The sequence below is a fragment of the Alosa pseudoharengus genome, unplaced genomic scaffold (genome assembly GCF_046254945.1).
Source record: "Alosa pseudoharengus isolate Yale_2024_CS ecotype anadromous, Long Island Sound unplaced genomic scaffold, YU_APseudo_1.1 YU_APseudo_1.1_scf_8, whole genome shotgun sequence".
In the NCBI taxonomy this organism is placed as follows: domain Eukaryota; kingdom Metazoa; phylum Chordata; class Actinopteri; order Clupeiformes; family Clupeidae; genus Alosa; species Alosa pseudoharengus.
The window spans coordinates 7,924,369-7,944,607 of NW_027468870.1; the positions used below are offsets into that span (position 1 = coordinate 7,924,369).

At 39.4% G+C, this 20,239-nt stretch overlaps 2 protein-coding genes across 6 annotated transcripts in view; both read right to left on the minus strand.

Annotated features, from left to right (window-relative positions):
* The window catches only part of ankhd1 (ankyrin repeat and KH domain containing 1), a 35,472-nt gene extending 31,446 nt beyond the window's left edge, over positions 1–4,026 (minus strand). For all 5 annotated transcript variants that reach the window (XM_076275089.1, XM_076275087.1, XM_076275086.1 and 2 more), the window contains exon 1: positions 3,605–4,026. In XM_076275089.1, the coding sequence (XP_076131204.1) occupies positions 3,605–3,880 (276 nt within the window). In that variant the 5' untranslated portion in view covers positions 3,881–4,026. The remainder of the gene's footprint in view (positions 1–3,604) is intronic.
* Positions 4,027–9,515: 5,489 nt separating this feature from the next.
* On the minus strand, positions 9,516–20,146 carry LOC143112251 (deoxycytidine kinase 2). Its single transcript, XM_076274506.1, has 7 exons — positions 19,847–20,146; positions 18,410–18,525; positions 18,123–18,316; positions 11,667–11,814; positions 11,336–11,451; positions 10,919–11,018; positions 9,516–10,297 (listed from the first exon to the last, which is right to left on the minus strand). The coding sequence occupies exons 1-7, from the start codon at positions 19,938–19,940 to the stop codon at positions 10,271–10,273; spliced, it is 795 nt and encodes a 264-aa protein (XP_076130621.1). The 5' UTR covers positions 19,941–20,146; the 3' UTR covers positions 9,516–10,270.
* Positions 20,147–20,239: the final 93 nt, after the last annotated feature.

The following is a 20,239-nucleotide window of genomic DNA, read 5'->3' on the forward strand; positions in this document are numbered from 1 at the left end:
TTAGCCTGGGTTTTCCCATGCCGCCTTATGCGCGCGATTTTATTTACGCAGCTAGGCAGCCTGGATTCTATGGACTTCGTTTTCTGGTCTGGTTATGTTCCTGATCGGATCATAAATGGCTGCAGCAACAAAGTGTGAATGACAGAAGAATTTGTTGTTAGAAAACACTTTCACAGCGTGAAAGTGGGTGGGTCTGGGAGGTCAGACATGACTTTTGAGACCATCTGGACATGTCGTGGGCCTACTTCAACGAAACACAGTTGAAGGAAGGCGCCTGCTTGATAACCCAGTGAAATGCTCATGAAGGGTGCTCTGTTGGCGATTGTGTTGTTGATGGTAAATAGGCTTGGTTATGGATTGGCTACTGTGGGACATCCCTACCTACGACACAAGGAATTTAACCTCTCTGTATCTGAAATGACCTGCTTTTAGTAGATGAAAACAGTTTTGTCTTCTGTCTGTGTGCTGCTGATGGGCCACTGGGGTGTGTAATCCTGACTTCTGGGCATGCTTATGGGCTATCTGGGTGTGTAAATCCTGGGCAAGCCACCCACAAATCTTTAATACCTGACTATGCCTTCAGACTGTAGTTTCAAAACGATACACTAAGCATTCAGCCTACTATACTACTGGAGCAACAGGTCAGGCCACCAATGTGTGTTCTTGTGTGGCCACCACGTCATCCACATTCCTTACTCTTCTGCCCAAGAGATAAACCTGAGACAGCTCGAAGGACTAAGGATTTGTTCACTAGGTCTATTTTGCCACATTTGAAATATCCCACTGAGTCCAGACATAAGATTACTCAATACACACTAATGAGAAGTTTGCTGCTCTACATTGGTGCATTGTTGCCCATTTGCGTTCTGAATAAGAACATTAATTGATACAACCCATCTTCAAGAATACCCCAAAACTGAAGAGACAATATTTGCTACTAGTGCCGACTACTAGATCAGTAGTGATCGATTGATCGATAGATCAAAATGATTGATTTCACTCTCACTGGTCATTAAACTTTGTAGCATTATTAAGGACCACTAAATAAAGCATAATGCTTACCACACAAATACGCCATCATGACAAGTAAAAGGTGATAATATCTGCACTGCTTTCGTAGAATTCTAGATGTCACTATGATGACACTTGCAAATCCACAATCCAACATATTTGCTATGCATCCAGTTCAGCAGAACACAAATGCCATTGCTCCATTCGGCATAGCTTCTGCAATAATGCCTTCATGGCACTTCATAATTGTAACAATGGTACTTTTGAGTGTTGTAGTAATTATCAAAATAATGACAGTAAATACAGTCCAAAATAAAGGACTGCCTTTATTTTCTTGAGCTTCTGACTATTACTGCTTCAAGCAGTGTTTATTAATTTTGTCCGACAAGTATGTGCATGTACAAGTTAAAGGTACATGATGAATTTCTGTAGCCCAATGAATGTTCTCAAAAATACTGATCTCACTAAAATTATAACCTTAAAATTATAAGGGAAATGGCTAAGCTACACAAGAGAAGCTTGTGACATCACTGTGTGACATCACTTGAGGGCACCTCCAGCACTTTCTGACGAAGAGACAAGACAACTCTTCTTCCATTTCCACACATTCTCCTTTACCTGAGAAGACAGGGCAAGAAACTATAGTAAGTTTTGAAATGTATGTACAGTACACACATAATCCCTAGAAGAAAAAAAAACCCTTGTGGCTGCAGGCAAGATCTGCACATTCTTTTAGGTTTGTTTGTTTTTTGCTGCAAAGAACGGTTTAAAACCCAAGGAAATAGTGGGACCATCGGATAACCAGGGTCCCCTAAAGTGCAGTGCCATGGAGAGCTGCAGACACAAAGCCTCTTGGTATGGGCTTCACCTTGGATTGTGAAGTAGGTCCAGCACTCACCCGCCTTTAATAAAACACCCCTCTGAATTCCAAACGAAATGCCAATAACAGGAGCAGGGAGAGCAACCTCCCCATTAGAGGTTATAAAAGGCAACAGACACAGCCCTGCCCTCTGGACAGTGAACAGAGAAATCACATGCAAGACGCACAAACAGAACGAGGACAAACAGTGGGTGTCTTATGTCTGTATGTGAACTCTCAACTCTGACATCAGTCCGCCAATCAGCTGGCAGTACCTGCTTGTAGGTCTAGGCCTAATACTTGCAACTACAGTATTGACAAAACTATAAGACACAGACACACACACACACCACAAAAAATTTGGAATCTTGTTTTTTTGTCAAACGAAGGGCTATCTTTTTTTGTTAATTCTGAAGATGCAAGATGTGCCAGATATACATTACATTCTGCCTTTAAATGCCTAGATTATGTTTGACAACTTAACCTTTAGTGCTTAATTAGTCAAAAGTTAGGAGATACACATGTTAAAGAGAAAAATGTACAGAATTGACACTGACCCTTCAGTTCAGTTCAGACACACATTGATTAATGGGAACTTAACATCAACCAACTGACATCTAAACAACATAATTGAAGGGTCTCAGAAACTGACATCCCAAGTAATTCAGGTCTTAGCCTTAACTTTACATTCATTAAGTTAGGTGGCAACGTTACAGCAGTGCAAATTATGTCTCAAGGTTTTACATCTACAGTAACATTCCATGAAGTTAACATTGAAATATAGAAGCGCTCTTCCATTCCGATTTAAAACCCTGTTGCTACTAGGAAAGAATTAAGTTTTAGATAGCGTCATTATTATCACGAGGACATCAAAAAGGGCCCTATAAGCATTGCTAGAAAGATGTAACTACTGCACTATATTATTTTAACATAGCCAAGGAGGCTGGTTGTGAAAATGAGGTGAAACCTTTGAGACGATGTTGAGAAGTAACGTTAACGTTAATATTATTCAAATAAACTAAACGTAACGTTAGCTGGCTCTCAACTTACCTGTCCCTTTAGTTAAGTAAAGTTATATTAGGTGTCAAGATTAACGCCACTTATTAGATAACTAATGTTATATGTTAAGACATCTGTCCAAACAGATTATTGCGAAAGAATCGGCCAAAACTGCTGTCACGTAGATGTTAGCTTGCATGAGCTAACTAGAAAACATTCTCAATAATACTGACAATCTCTCAAAGCTAGGTAGGACTTTCATCATGTCAGGCATCACCACTGCAACCCAGCTGACCAGTCAGTTAAGATAAACAATTAGCCAGCTGGTAAGCGACATAACTTTGCTTGTAAGCCTCTCCTCACGCTACTAGGCCATAGTCGAGGCCGTCAGAGTTAACGTTAACTGTTAGCTGCTAAATGACAAGCTAAATGGCTAACCAAGAAGCCATAACTAGCTCTAAAGATACACATAAGAAGTCGTGGGGTCAGTAAAATAAAGCACTGAAACCACTGTGTACACTGCATATTTGTTGTTAGTCTACGTGTCGTAAAATAATTGGGCTGAATTTTCATCGGATAGCACTACAACTACATGACGTTAACGCTAACTTTAGCGCGCCTGTCAATTTTGGAGGACGGTATGGTTTGGGTGGTTTAGCCAATGTTAACGCTAGCTAACGTTAGCATAAAATCTCATATTCCAACATAAGCTATCTTACAAGCTACCTAGCTTACCTCAGATACTTCATCTTCGTCGCTGCCAGATCCAGGACCAGATGATAGCACTGCGGCTGCAGCGAGCTTAAAATCAATCCTATCTGCTGTGGGCCCACCTGCCTCACCAAAGAAGCGGACTTTCTTTCCTCCTGCGCCAATACCAAGGGCCCCAAGTCCGGCTCCTGTTGTAGCTCCAACCCCCATCCCTAAAGCAGGGGAGCGAGGAGTCACCGAGTCAATCTCGTCCTCGAAGCCGTCCGTCATCATTGCTGTCCCGGCTACTGCATCCTGCATAGTTATTTAGATATTACACGTATTGGTCAAAAGTAACTTATTCGTATTACTTTCTTCGTGGTTATATTGCTTGAGAACAGTCAAGCTTCACTTCAGAAAAATCCCGAAACTCTCCTGAAGCGATTCTCTTTCCCTCAAGCCATTAACTTTCAAACAACCTAACCTATGTCGTTCCATATGTGTATGAACCCGCCCTACCGCAACATTTGCGGAGTTCATTGGTTAGGTTGGTTGCTCTTCCATTATCATTGGCTTATATTTGTGATAGTCATGAAAACGCACGCGACGTCAAGGTTGGTTTACACGAAAGCTTCGAGATTTACCACAGTTGTTTTAAAAACACATTGGACAGTGACACGCCTATTATTCTCACTCTCATCATACGTTAAGTTATGTTACAGTTGTAGAAGTTAACTTGGGTTAAAGATGGTAGTTGTTGCCAGACAATGATACACTGTAACAAAACACATATTCTATGCATTGATCACCATATGGTTTAACCACACATAACTTACTAGGTAGGCCTACCTACTTAAATGTGTGGGTGGAATAGCCCCATATGTGATAAATCAATTCTTATTGCAGATTTCCCTTTAGATGTGATGTGCTTTGGATCGTTGTTTCATGGAAATTGTAACATCACATAGGCTATGTGCACATCCTAAGAATATGGTCCAATGATTGGGAAAATGCCACAAAGTTACAACTCCAAATCTATTCTGATCTCTGAAGTTGTCGCTGCATCATAATGGGCCTGGGTGGCCACAGACCTGTCATAGCGGCCAAACCTACCCCTGTCCACAATAAACATTGGATTGCAAAAGATTGCCTGTTGAGTCACATATGTGCATCAGCCGACCTTTGAGCAGGTGATGGCAGAATGTTGCACTGTGGGAGGCAAGTGGTCAGGCTAGGAAGCATCAGCTACAGTAGTTAGCATCAGCTATTTACAGTAGGTGCCAAGAAGTTGGTTTCAAAAAGCTGGTTTTAATGCACAAGCAGGGGTGGATTACTGAACGGGTCTACCTGGCCCATCCTAGGGGCCCAAGGGCTCTGCAGTCGCTATTATGTACTTAACCCCTGATATCTGAATAGGGCCCCTCAGTCAAATAGTATGATATGTCAAAAGGGCCCCTCAACTATATAACCCGGGTTATGTTATTCACCCCTGATATCTGAAAGGGGCCTCAAATAACACCTTACATTATGTGATATGTCATAATAGGGCCCCTCAATCATGTGCCACAAATTATGTTATTCACCTGTGATATCTAAAGGGGCCCATCAGTCAACATAGTTTACGCTATGTGTGATATAATAGGGCCCCTATTTAAATTAACCTGTACCACTGCCGATTCCTGGGGACAGGTTGGATGGTGTGTGTGTGTGTGTGGCAGAGGTCTTAGGCTCGTGTCTGTGTTCAAGGGTCCAGTGGCTCACAATCCATCAATGTGCACATGTGTGGTGATCAGTGTAGCAGTTTCGGATATGTGGCATTTGTAGCTCAGCTATTTCCTGGTCTGAAGTAGCATTACACTCCCACGGTGTGAGGAAGATACTTGACAGTGACATACTGTACATTCTGCTATCACAAAAGGCAAAAAGAAAAAGAAATGTCAGAATTAATAACATGTCTCCCTAGAATGTGCCTCTAGCAGATCTGGTTAGATGTTTAGCTTTTGTCACTTGCTCCATTTAGTAGTTTCAAGTAATTATGCATCCCATTCTAGCCCACACAAGGCATTTGCAGTTAATTAATGATCAAGGCAGTGAGACCAGGTATCTTTATTTCCTAGTGGTGATTAACTGAGTAAATGGGAACCACTTTTCCTACCTGTGATGCACTGGGCAATGCTGGGAAATCCTATATAATATCAATCTGGATGTTAATTTGACAAGATCCCAAAAGGGAAATTGGTAACAGCTGGTGGCAAATGAGTAGAGATTTTGAGGGTGTATGAGTACTGACAGGCAGGCGGCACAAGAGATGTATGACTTGTGGCTCACTTCTGTTCCTCCACTATGGCTCCTGCAGCTTCCAAAAGGGTCCACAGGCATGGCCATGACAGAAACCATCATGGACCCCAGATTACAGAAATCACAAACTATGATCATAGACAATAGATAAACAAATAATCCCATTTCTCCCAATACTCATCACAGGCAAAGGTTTAGTCCTGCCTCTTCACTAGTTGTTGCCGCAAATTGGCACTGAGGACAGGAAACTGAAGATTCCAGGCAGCAAATATCAGCACCAGGTATATTTTGAATCATGTATTATATGCCTACATCTTCAAGGGACTGTCACTATGCTGGACAGTATTTGCTGGGTTCTCATGGTTGGGTTGATTAGACGGTCTACCACAATAACAAAAGCAAGGGAGGGACACAAATATCCCCCCAGATGTGGTGAAGAACAGTGCAGATAAGGTGTTTTCAGCCATCACTGAGCTGTCACTCGTCATACTGATTATCCTTATTGCCTTGAAAACTGTGCAAAATCACATAGTGTCTAAGAATGTCAACCTTAAGGACACTTTTAATTGAATCAAAATTCAATCAAGGAGTTTCATATCTTATATTCATATCATACCTTTCCTTCTCCTTCAGGCCTATCAGCTGCACATGCAGCTGTGGCTATATCAAGATGGATACTGGATTATAAAACATTCAAACTTAGATGGTCAAGAGAGGATTTCAGAGCTTTGGTTGACTGTTCATGATTAATGACAACTCAGTTTGAGTTTAACTGTTAACAACTTCAGAGATATCACATTCCTAACATCAAGTATACACTACGATTTATGCTACTGCTGTCATACTGTACGTAGTTAATTGGGCCTAAGCCAAATGTAGCTGGATATCTTAAGAACAGCAATGACATGGAGCTTGTATGCCCAGAGATAGTTAATACAAATGAATGACAAAGCTCTGAAATGTGCTCTATGAGAAGGCTGTAGTACTCAAGTCCGGACTCAAATGTTTTTTATGGTCTAAATCTTGGACTTGGACTTGTCTTGGTCTTGCCAAATATTCTAGTTGGTTTTGACTAGTCCAGTGGGCTTAAAAGTATATATTTTTTTCTAAAATATAAATCTAAACAAAATCATTGATTAAGTGATCATGTTCAGTAAAATAAGTATTTAATTTGGTCCATCTATAATGGCTGGGCATTGACATTGGCCACCTATTAATCAATCAAATGCCTTCCAAAACTTTTTTTTTTTTTAATGAAAATGCTATAATAGTATGATCAAATAGTCTAAAAAAAGGTACCGTGTTTTTAACATCACAGAAAAGTTTTACATAGGTAAATATGTGGTAGGCCTATAGAGAATTTTATTTTAATTTTTCTCTTGGTCTTGACTATGTCTCTCATTTTGGACTCGGTCTTGACTTACCTATTAGCAAGACAATTCAGTGCAGCTGAGATGCTAATCCATATAAGGATGAGTGGTCTAGCATCTCAATCCTATGAAATACAACAGAGACTAAATGTTGCCCAAAGAGAGCTGTATCTAGCATTGTAGGTTTAAAGGTCAACTGTGAAATCTGTCAGTAACTGATTCTAGCACATTCGAGCACTGCTTAAAGTCAGTGAGATATTTATAACTGCTTATGTAAAATTAACTGAATCCATATTGCCCCCATAACTTCTTTTTGGAGTCAGGCTATATGAAATCTAGGCTGGTAGACAGTGTTATATGGAATACCATATGCATGAGTTTCCAGGGAGAAGTTGGAACAGATTTTCAGAGGCGCTTATCTGCTAAAGACACAGGAGTAATCTGAGATCATGATGAACCAAGTCATTAGAAATGGCATGGTCCACGTACACTGGGAAGACACACAGACGAGAGAATCAGAATCAGAAGAGGGCAGTATTTACAACATTTCTACTGTTTTAAACGTACTGATAGTTTAAGGAATGTACAAACCTCTGCATTGTTCCTGGGGAAAATTGTTAGCTGATTTCAACACAGAAGAGAATGACTAACAAGAATTTAAACAATTCAGAAATGTCTGTGGTTCATTGACAACACTGGTAAGACAATTCACACTGCAATAAACACATTTATAAAGGGTTATATTGCATTCATAATGAATCATGATGAAACACATTCATCAAGGGTTATACTGTATTGGATTCATAATGAGTCATGATGAAACACATTTATAAAGGGTTATATTGCATTCATAATGAGTCATGATGAAACACATTTATAAAGGGTTATATTGCATTCATAATGAATCATAATTGTCATAAGACAAAGTTACGATGTTATAGCAGGAGCGTAAATAAAGCTTCTTTCAACTCTTGATATCACTGATGACATTATCATGGCCTTAAGTTAAATGGTGTTTATTCACCCGATACTCATGGTGCATTCACGCCATATGGCAGAGGTTCCCAAACTTAAGACTATTGTACTAAGGCCCAATTTAATTTCTAAAAATCTTCTGCAGCCCACCCAAACATTTATCCACAACTCCGAGATGAGACTAAGATAAAGTATTTCCTTATCATTTATTTAATGGCATTTGAACTTGACGGCCCACACTTTGAAAAACACTAAATATTAGGGACCGCCCCCTTGATTATGTTGCTTTTCCCACTGTGAGTGTTTATGTGCTTTGCCGTTGGATGTGTGAAAAACATGGACGCCACAGCAAATGTTAAAACATACGCTCATTTATTGTAAATATTTATAATATAAATATAACTGTATTTGCTTAAAAATATGGTGTAAGATGCTTGTGAAGCCACTTCCAAGTGACAAAAACAGCAAGTTCCTAAATTCACATTAAAATGGTTGGACATGAGAGTCCACGTGGACTACTTAAAAAACTATGTGACAAGGCCACAACTGGGCAACTGTTAACAAACTCTTCCCCTAGTTTTTCCCACGAGATGACCTACACGATGACATTTTCAAAGGGAACATTTTTTCTCCCATGTGCATGAACGGACCATCTTTATGTGGTCATTTGTGACTCCATACAAGCTCTGAGAGTTGTGTAGTAATATAGATTATAAATACTTAACTTGTCAGATGCTATAATGTAGTATGAACCTAAGGAACATTTCTAAATGTATTTAAAATGCTTTGGAGCCCCACTCCAGCCATTAATAAATAATCTTATTGTAAAATAGTATGTGAATACCTCTCTCCAGTAAACTCCTTTCACAATGCATTTAAATATTTCTACAAGCTGTTGATCAATTCCAGACAAGTTAGGGGAACATTTGACCCTTCATCCATAAACACTTCCTTGCATAACCCCTTCTTGCAGTGGTCCTACAACAAAGCACTGGACTAGATGGACCTGCTTCCTGGTCTTACTCTTCTAATGGAAAATGGTCATTTGTTGATGCTCTAAAATTAAAAATAAATGTGTATCACTAATTATCACTGTGTAAGAGGGTCACTCACAATACTGTGACATGTTTACTTTTGAAAAAGGACAGTGACCTAAAATATTAAGATTGATTCCACTTTGACTAATACTAGTGTGATGGAAATTAAATAACAGCTGTGAAAACTGTGTTCAGCATGTGGCTGCATGGTGATGGGCAGCAAGTGGCAGAAGGTAGCCCAGTGCTCTGCTGAAAAAAAAAAGTTTAACTATATGGTAGATTCACACTTTAATTTATTGAACTGACACAAATATTTACACACAAATCCATATCAAAATCTCAATAGCCGCCACAGCACTCAGCTTCCCACTCCAGTGGAAACTAAGGCATTAAATTAGATTCTAAATTATCCACTGAACCTGATGTGCTGGAATCTATGATATGTAGCAGTTCATTTTCCTGGACAAGAAAAGATAAGTCAACAAGTGACCCACTAGCTGGACATCAGGAGGTTGAATAAGTAGAATCAGAGGCCCAACCACATAATGCCAGAAATGCTGTATACTGCCCCCCCTTGGTGACACCCAATTTCACACAATTATGGACACTGAAATTGACTGCCTCTCAGAGTTCAAAGACCTGAAACATTCAACAATGTTTATATAAATAACTATACAAACATTGGAGGCAGAACCACACAATCCTGCGGACCCATTCTCACATATTTGTCAATTACAATATAAAAAGCACACAGTTAAAAAAAAAAATGTTTTGGAAATGCATTTCTATTGATTAGTAACCAATATTTAAAATTCTTATTTTAAAAAAGTCTTTCCCTTTCCCACATGACCTAGTTATGACAGCTGATGCCGAGGTTCACTCGGCAATTATTTGTGTGAATGAATATAATGTTAACTGGCTTTTTCATATTTGTTGTAAATAGCATTTATGGTGGTGCAGATTATGTACAGCTGGCAGCATCCAAGTACCAGTCAGTTCAGAATTATGTCTCTAAAATGTTCCAGATATTTTCACACCGTAGACAAAAACTCCTTGACCTGCAGAAAGACAGAAACAGCAGGTTAGCTACAAAAACCCATATCATGCCATAGCAACTACTGACCATATTTATACCATAATCATACAATGAAACAGCCTGCTTTTTAAACATGCCCACCATCACCTTAAAAATGGTCAAGTTAAGAAATAATGTCAGTAGCATTGGAGGAAAATGTATATTCAGTTGCTACAAGTTACCTCCAGGTCCACATTGCTGTAAAATACCCAAATGTGTGCCTAACAATGTGGTTAATGATGCAACAAATACTGTGTTCTTTACTAACTTGTCCATGGCAGCAACATAAAACAAATTGCTTTATCTTTATGTATTAATATATAGGAATTAGCAAGTCACATGTAAAAAGGGACAGCTGTCCTGTAATACAAGGCTTCGGACCCATGTAACGTTTTGTTATATGCATTTCGCTTTGTTGACCAATGTCCTTTTGGGAAACAGTGCAGTGGTATTGCTTCATTTTTTAGCAATCACACTTGGCTACAGATCCAGCATGATTTTAAACTCTTTGTAATAAATGAATTAGTACACACGTAAACAAACATCATTCTGATGTTGGACTAAGCAAGGTTACCAACATGTAAGAGAAGACCCTCATACATACCTTATCTATAACTGCCTCCTGTTTAATTCTGTCATTTTTGAAGTCTTCATTTACATCCAACACCAAAATTGGGATGTCCTTGAGGTATTCAAAATCCATTCTGAGGAGAGAGTGAGGCACAACTTTGTGAATACAACCAAAGACAAAAAACGAAAATAACAGTAAAATATTCACTATCTGCTTCACATCCTCTTAAAGCATATTAAGACATCTTAACAGTTTTCAAGAAATGTTCCTAGACAGCTTTATCTTTAAATTCATTTTGATGCCATGTGGTCATATTTGCATCATTATTGATTTATATACCCACCACACAGTCAACTAATCAAATAATTTGGTGCCAAAAAACTACTTGTTCTTTCATTACTAGTCACAGTTCAGCATTACACTTGGCAGAATAGGGAAGTGACCACATACTGTGTAGTTCGGTGGTGGAGCCAGCACTCATGCTTGTAATGAAGTTTCTCCAAATACTCGAGCGGAATTCCCTGTTCCTCTTCACGCCCTCGTGTGTGTAATCGCTGCATACATTTCTACAATATAAATGTGTCTTTCATTAGTAACACGTTCTACATGGCCTGGGTACAGGATATGATAAAGTACAATAACAGAGAGAGGGAATTTCTGTGCCATGTCATTGTTTCTAAAGAGCATGCAGTCATAGACAACTTACAAATAGCATCTTGAATGCTGGAATTTAATAAAGGTTTCATCAACACAAACATTTAATTTTGGGTTGTTTACTAACCTCTGGGTCTGCCCGCAGGTAAATCATGGCATCCAACTCAATTTCAGCCTCAAACTGTGAAAGCAGCCAACTGTGCCAGTCTTGATAGATGGCATATTCAGTCTCGTTTAAGTCCCCAGACTCAAATAGATTGGAAGCAAACACATAACTGTAATAACAACAAAATAAAGCCAGAGGTTAAAGGTTGTATCAGCGATAGCGGAGATACGTCACTTCTGTTGATGTTCAAACAAAACAGAGCTAGCTCGCTACTCCCTCCCCCTCCTGTGCAATTAAAACTTTCCTAAAAGCATCTCGTCGGTTATTGGTTGAAACACTTTATTTTGCCTTTATTTTGAGGGGTTGCCAACCCTTGTTGGTAGCAATTGTTTTTGTGTACAGATCTCGGAACCTAGGCTGCCTACAGAGACAGGTTTTTTTGACGGCCTGCTTATGGGGCAGGCAGATAGCGGATAGTTAGGAAAGATGAATGATCATTTAAGTTTTTTGGGCCTGAAATCGCTGATACAACCCTTAAATCCTTAAGCAATAATAATTGAGTAAAGGCAAATAAATGAGACACCAAGGAAACACTCACAATGGCAGTGTATGCTGCACTGATGTTGTTCAATGACTCTAGACATACAACAATGACTCGAACTTGGACTCGTGCATTCGCACTCGCGATGACTCGTCGAGGACTCGACTTTTTTTTGTAATAGATCATAAGGCTATAATTGTAGTATGTCATTAGGCTATAATTTGCTAGCGGTATATGATTTTAATATCTAAATTATTTGTAATACTTAATTTGAGTTCAAGTTAGGCTACTGCTTCATGTCATACACCGCAAGTCACATCATCTTCACATGCAAAGAAAACTAACGTTAACTTTAACCCCAAAATGCCTGGAGACATAGCCACCGCTATTTCAATGTAGTATTGCCAGGCAATATTAGTTCTCATACATGACATGACATTACCTAAGATTAGACTCAGCCTAGGCTAAACATCACACACTGGATAGCTGATCATCGTGACTTGGTGAACATTGTTTTTCCTGACTGACGCGAGAAGCGAGGTTCCATTCATTCATTTTCATTTGGGGCGTGCCCTGGCGTGCTTCTGTCTGTTAATTTGCAGAAGGCTATTATCGGATGAAAGAAAAATAAACTAAAAGTTTTCCCGATCAAGATATAGCATAGGCCTACTTCTTAATTTTGGTGTCATAAAATATAGAAGAATAACATTAAAGTGCCTAGCCCATTTAGGCCGGGAAAGCATTGGCGCATTTCTACCATTAAAGCCGGGAGCGCTGTTGCGTAATTCTACCATTGAGGCCGGGAAAGCGTATACGTCGATTTCCGCGTATAAGGTTTTTTTTGCACCAATTATCGGCCTCTGGGCCAATGAAATGCATCAGAATAGACACGAGGGAGTGTCGTCATGTTCCTCGTGACATTGTTTTGAAATTTCTTCGAGCAAAGCATGGAGGACTTAACCTGGCCCTAGCCAGATGAATGTCGTTCCGCTTAGCTCCGCCTAGCTTCACTCCATCCATCTGGAACCTCTTCCATTGAGAGTGATTTCTCCAACCAACTTTATGGTTTAGCCAATCAGGACGCAGGGCGGGAGTTTCATAGATGTGACATAGCGTAGAAGCGACTGTGAGACTGTTATCAGCGTCACGGGTTGGCTTCGATGTGAGTGGTTGAAGTAGCACGTCAATAGATGACGGACAAGTGGCTTATTCAATCATATGCAAGCATTTTTTGATTAGGTCCAGCCTTCTGAAGCAACACTTCAATGGATCGGTTCCAGATGGATGAGTGGAGCTAGGCGGAGCGAAATTCATCTGGCTAGGGCCAGGTTATGGAGGACTTTGATAGCGAGGAGATTTCGGAAGGTATGATTTTGAGGAGATTCTCGGCTTCGATGACATTATTGCTGATGACTTTGAGCGCGCTCTCCCCTCCCTAATGTTGCCTGCTTTTGACATAGCCCTGGTAGGCTACAAAACTTGTACCCTACTGATTCTGTTTGTCTAATTGATGGATTTAACCCCGATTCGGATTAGGCTACACCTGCTTTTAAAAGGCGGAACATCACTGCAAAACGTGCGCTGTATTATGTAGCCACTCTGCGTCTTTTTATGTGCACGTTCACATTAAATCCATTTCACTAACGTTATCAAGAGAATACCGTAAAGTTTTATTTTGAGCACTTTCTAGGTCTCACTCATTGGATCAAAATAACAGAAATAGCGAACTCCAAGTTATGGTAGGGTAAGCTATAAGCACATAGCCCGTTAAACATGACCAAGTCAATGGGACAACACACAATGCCACGGTAACCTACCTAGGCTATGGAATTGAGAATGAAAGCTAATTACTTTCACGTTTTTTCTCAAAGTGACAGGCACTCAATTAGACCTACCTATCACCACTGTAATGTCATTAAAGACAAGTGCAATAGTTTAAAAATCAATATGTATTCAAATTACTGAATATTTTTAGCTATAAGTAATTATGCAGATCATAAAATACTAACAAAATATATAAAGTTTATGAATTCAAAATATTAAATAGAAACATGACAAGCCATCATTTTGTGTGTGTATGGAGGGTTGAGCAGAGACTAGGGTCACCACTACTGTGAATAATCACACAGTATTCATTATTACTGATAAGTGTCAAGGTGGTGGTGGCCCCAATTTGCCTATGTTTTTGTAATATAATAAACACAGTTACACTTTTTGAAACTATTTCAGCTTGTGTAGGCCTATCAGTAATTTCTGAACATACCAATAATACATATAACCAGGCAGTAGATGTCAACCAGAATGACAAGCTGTAAAAAATGCACTGGTTTCTGATAAAATAGTGCTGTTCCTGCACTGACACATTACATGTTTTATTTTTGTGAAGGTGTAACTGAATAAACCCAATTTCTTAGCAAAGCCACAGGTATAAGCTCTCAAATACTTTTTAAATTTTGTTCCTATCTGCTACAGAGGCTGAGAAATCAATCATTAAGTAGGCGTTGACACAATTGCTGAATTTCCAGAAAAACTTCAGGTTTTAGGGGGTTTTCTGAAATCACCCTTAGGTTTTACAGGCATTTTTTCCAGGCGTTTTAGGCCTAAATGGGCTAGTAGAGTGTCCATGTAGAGTGTCAATTTAGGCCTACGTGTCTGTGCAAGTGAAACTGACAAACTGAACCTCTTGTGGGTAGGCCAGAAAAAACTATATTTAAAACCACGAATGAAGTGGATTACTGTTACTGTTCAAACGAGCGATTTGATAGCCTAATCCACTGCACGAAAAAAAAAATAAATAGCAACTTGTTCTATTTCTAACAGGTGAATATCGTAGCAAATAGTAGCCTATGGTGATGGCAGCTTAAAAAAACATTTATTTCACTCATCTCGCTGAAATGAACGTAGAATGTGGCCTGTTGCACAAAGAAATTAATTAGGCAGATGATCTGCATCTCCGTTAACCGAAAGCTAGTTTTCATCTCTATTGTTGACGTGAAGTATGTCTCCATAGTGTCAGTGAAGTGATAACATTATGCAGTTGCAGGTAGCCAGTGTTCACGTCACGGGAGTCAGAAAGAAGCTACCAAGACAGACCCTGCTCTTTTTCTGTCCCTCCAAAACTGCGCTAAAATTGTGTAGGCTATTTAACACCCAGAATTTTTTTAAAAAATGCCCTGGGGAGGCCCTGGCATAAAAAAAAAAAGGTTTGGTTCCTGTTGGTTGTCAGGCCATGGGTCGGTAGGGAATTTTTTATTTTTTCCCCCAGTGGCCTCCAGGATTTCGCGAGGTTTTTTGAGACTGTTGCGACCTAAAATGCCTGGATGGAAGTTGCGGTGTTTTTACCTGTTTCTTGTGGAGAAATTGTGGGAGGATGTGAAAATTGCAAAAAAATTAAATGTTGGGCAATTAAGGTTAGTAAGACCAAAATCACACTGATCATCTTGATGCTTATTAAAAAAGGATAATCAAAGGTAAACAGTAGGGATTACAGAAAATCAAAGTAGGCCTACTTTATTTGTGAAAATGCTTTGACTGAGGTAATTCACAAAGCAGTATAACCTTTCGTAGAACTGTCCAAAAAAGACAGTCACCTAAAGAGATGGCATCATGTCATACGTTTCAATACATTCATATATTTTGTAATTCATATTAAGTTCATATCTTTTTAATTCATAGTCTGTGGCCTGCACAATTACTAATAGCAAGTGAGTATCTAGTAATTTCATATTGATTTAAACTACTTGACTACACTTCTGTTTAATGTCATTACATTGGTGGTGTACGTCTAATTGACTGCCTTCGCCTTTAAGGACGTGAGAGTAGCCTATTTACATTTCTGAGTGGATTGGAAGGCTTGCATCTCACTGTGTTCGGCTACGAGTGTAAATCACTTTTTGCATAGTGCATTACGATATGTGGATGCAATTGGGAATGTCTTCTATGTCATTAGTTAAAATAAATGTTAAAAAAACAACTCAAATGAAATCATTCTTGGATCATAGAAGAGGTAAATGTCTTGCAATTTTATTAATGTCTATGATTTTGGTAGCACTACTCAAACTAAGCCCACAAGCTAGCAAACATGACATAAGCTAAAAGGACATATCCAGGTAAACGTTTGCCAATGGGTTGCATAGCCTACTCAAATGTCAGTAAACCAAGTAGGCTTACTTACTTTCATAGCCTAGGTAGGTTAGCAACACCAGGTTGAGACATGCAAGTAAGCAGATTATTAACATTAGCCTTCTATTTATTGTCATCAAAACTGCAGAGGAACGAACACGTTAGGGCAGTCTTTGGTGTCATATGCAGAAGGTGCAGAAGTAAGTGTGCCATCTGGCTCAATATTCTGCGCGAGGGACTGTTGTGGTAGGTGAAATTTCACGGTGAAACAACGATGATTGGTCAAATTTGCGAAAAAGTTGCGGTGTTTGGACAAAATTGCGAGTGCCTTGGTAAGTGACGAAAACAATCATCTTCGTGAACAGCTGTGCATAGGCTACTTTGTAAAAGAGAGAATACGCTCATTCCTATACATAACGCAAGGGGTAAATAATGTAATTATAGTTCGCCTTTTATTTGTAGATTTATTTAATGTAGCCTAGACGATTTAGTGATATTTCTTCCCCAAGCTCATAAAATAAATTTGGGTCGCACATAAATTGACAGGGTCGGTCGGAAACCGGAACCCAAGAAAAAAAATGTTATGCCCCTTTTATGATCCACACCTCTTACAAAATAGGCTTACTCCAATGTCCATCTAGCTCTTGTGAAGTATGAACTTCTACAACACTGCCTATACAATTGTCAGCAGTCAGTAACAGCATAATGTGACTTAATGGCCTGTATGATTGGGATGTGGATTGCTCATTTATTATGAGTAGGCCTATAGGCTATGGTATGGCTATGGTATGGTATTCTCTCCGATATAATAAATACAACACATTGGGTTTGGCAAGAAATTTGGCAATACTACTTTCACACAAGTGATGGCACCCCTGCTTGGAGACAGAAGATTTTCCGTTTTGCTTTTGCTTTTAAGGATTTCATCTGCAATGGGAAAAAATGGAATGACATGTAGGCTATGCTTACTTTAGTTCTGGACTTGGACTCGACTTGATCAATAGGGACTCGACTCGGACTCGACGTGGATCAATAGTGACTCGACTCGGACTTGACTCGGATGAGTAGTGGACTCGACTCAGGACTTGACTTGGAATTTTTTTTTATGACTTGGACTTGAACACTGGGGACTCGAACCTAGACTCGGACTCGAGGCATAGTGACTTGACTACAACACTGGTCCAAACAACAGCATTAAGGCATGTATGTTTTACATAGACTGCAATAATACTCAAAATGTTCAATGTAGCTATGGAATTACATCAGTATCATTAATCTAGGCACATTTTGACGAGCATTTTTAACCTGTTTGGCAGTCCACCACAATTAGGTACTCAAGGTCATGGGGGGTCACGCATGTCCTAATACTCTACCTCAATATCTCATCTGTATCATGTTAATGTTCAGTCCTGTAGCACCTGACCTAAGTGACCATTAAAGCTCCTGAAGTTAGCTACTTTTTTTTGGACATGCTCTAGTCTACAGGGACGAAAAAATAGACAAGGTAGATGTTACACTTAAGCTGTAAACAGGATGGCATACAATTGCCACAAATAGAAAAATTGGGTTTGCATCCCATGTCCTTCCAGAAGGGTCAAAGTTGAAACCAAAATTACCATTCTCGCTGTGAGTGGAAATCACAGAGACCATCGTGTCGAATTCAATATTATTTGTGTTAAATTGATATGGAAAAACTCACACTGCAACTTGACCACTCCAGGTCACCTCGACATCTCTGTATTTCTATGTCTATTTAATGACAAAAAACACTTAGAGCACTGTGTCCCACTGTACCAAAAGTCAAGGCTACACACCGATCACTGTAGACGGAGCGCTCGTAGAACTGGACAGGGTGGTCGGCTTGTCGCAGCTTGGCTGAGGGGGGCTGGAGCTGGGAGCGCACTCGGCTGAGACAAGCGTAGGTCTGGAAGGTGTACGACCAACGGCTGGGTTTGTCATAGAGCATCTGCAGCAGATTGCCACCACTTTTCTGTGAAGTGCTGAGCTCCTGAATGTGGTCATGAATAAGAGAGAATGGGAGTTAGACTGGTTACTATATCTGTAAAGGGATTCCCTGTTCTCACATATCCAGGGTCATTACCTCGTACTCGTTCTCTGTTGTCTGCACGTTGCACCATTTAGCAATAGGCTCTGGAATGACCTCCCATTCATCTGAAGCCCTCTCCAGCAGCCGCACAAACGTGGACTTACCAGCCGCTGTGGGCAAATGGGAAATTATTACTTCAGTTGATTTCATGTTTAATTAGCATTCACAATAAACATCATGATGCTTGCATCAGTTAACTGTTTGTCTATGTATACATGAACATTTTATTTCAGTCCAATTCAAACTTCATGTACATTTATGCATTTTTGTTGACATACCAGGTAGAAATGTTTTCACAGAAGTAATTTTGGATACCTTTATCATTCCATGATTTGAAAAATACAGTAAGTTGTCAGGGGGAAGAAACCCACGTTTGCTTTATTTTGAGGGGATAAAATGTTACATAAATCAAGCTATGAATTATAACATACTCCTCTGTTAAAACCATCAAAATATAGGTAGGTGGGAAGGCTGCTGTATCTAAATGAAACTGAAGTGGAGATTCCTCCTTCAGAATGAGACGACAAAATGCCCTTTAAAGATGTAAACACTCACACTCAAATGAGACTGACTAAAAAACATATGCAGATTATTGACAGACAGCTTAAATATTACAAATGCACTTATTTGTTTGTTGTATCCGTTTATGGAGTAGCATGCTATGATTCATTGTCAATGAAACCATGGACCTTTGCGCAGGGACAGTACACTGTGTTCCAACTAAACACAGCTTACGACCTCGCGCTTTTGTCTTCGCTACTATTGTTACAATAACATTGAAGTCAACAAGTTGTTAAATGTGTTTTTTAAGCCTTAAAGATCACATTCATCTAACGTTAAGCTCATTGTATGTTGTAAATTGCTCCATATGTCCCTCTGTTTAATGTGTTGTGTCCAAAGATCTTTTGGCGCCAATCTGGATTTTGCTGATTCTTCTCTAACGTCAGTAAAGTTAAACTCATTACACAACAGCTGTCTTAATCACACTAGTGATTTTTACTTGATTTTATTACTCTCTCAACATCCAAAAACAAGAGTAGCTAAACGGGACAGGAGACAAATGTAACGTTAGTAAGTAGGCGAAGGTTAGGTAGCTAACGTTAGCACCATTTCGGATTTGTCTGTAGGTAACGTTACGTTAGGCGCGTGGACTTAAGTAATCTACGTTAACGTTAACCTCAACTATCTAAATCTGGGGACTCCAAATATTTGTCCTATCATATTGTTGCCATGATCATGTAATGTCAAAACCATGCAGAGTTTATGTTGCATCAAATTAGAACCAGTTAATTTATCGTTAGCTGCTAAGTGTCATTTGACTTGAGACATAAGTTACGGGCAGAGGCTAGCTTAGGTAACGTTAAGTTAATGTTAACATTGCATTAAATCAGACAACTGCAAGACAATTTGGAGTTCAAACAGAAAACTCACCGATGTTTCCTTCGATCGATATTTTTTTGTTTCTTTTCTCGAAACTGTTGTTAAAAGCTGGACTGGAACACATTCTCTTGGGAGGTGTAGCCATGGCAAATATTTCACAAAACGTTACAGAACGTTACCACTTAAAAGTCAAATAAAATTTGATGCAAAAACATAAGACGTTTATGCGTCTCCCTCCAAGACAAAAATATACCGCTTTGAATAACTTGTCAACAACTGAAGAAACACTACTGTGTTGGCGCCTCTCACTGACCTGGAGCTACAAAATCCGCCTGAATCGAATTCCGCGGTAAATTCAAGGAAGATGACGTCAAACAGTATCCGGAAAGAATGTAGCCAATCAGAGATTGGTCTATTTTTCAATAATTTTAATAATATTGTAAT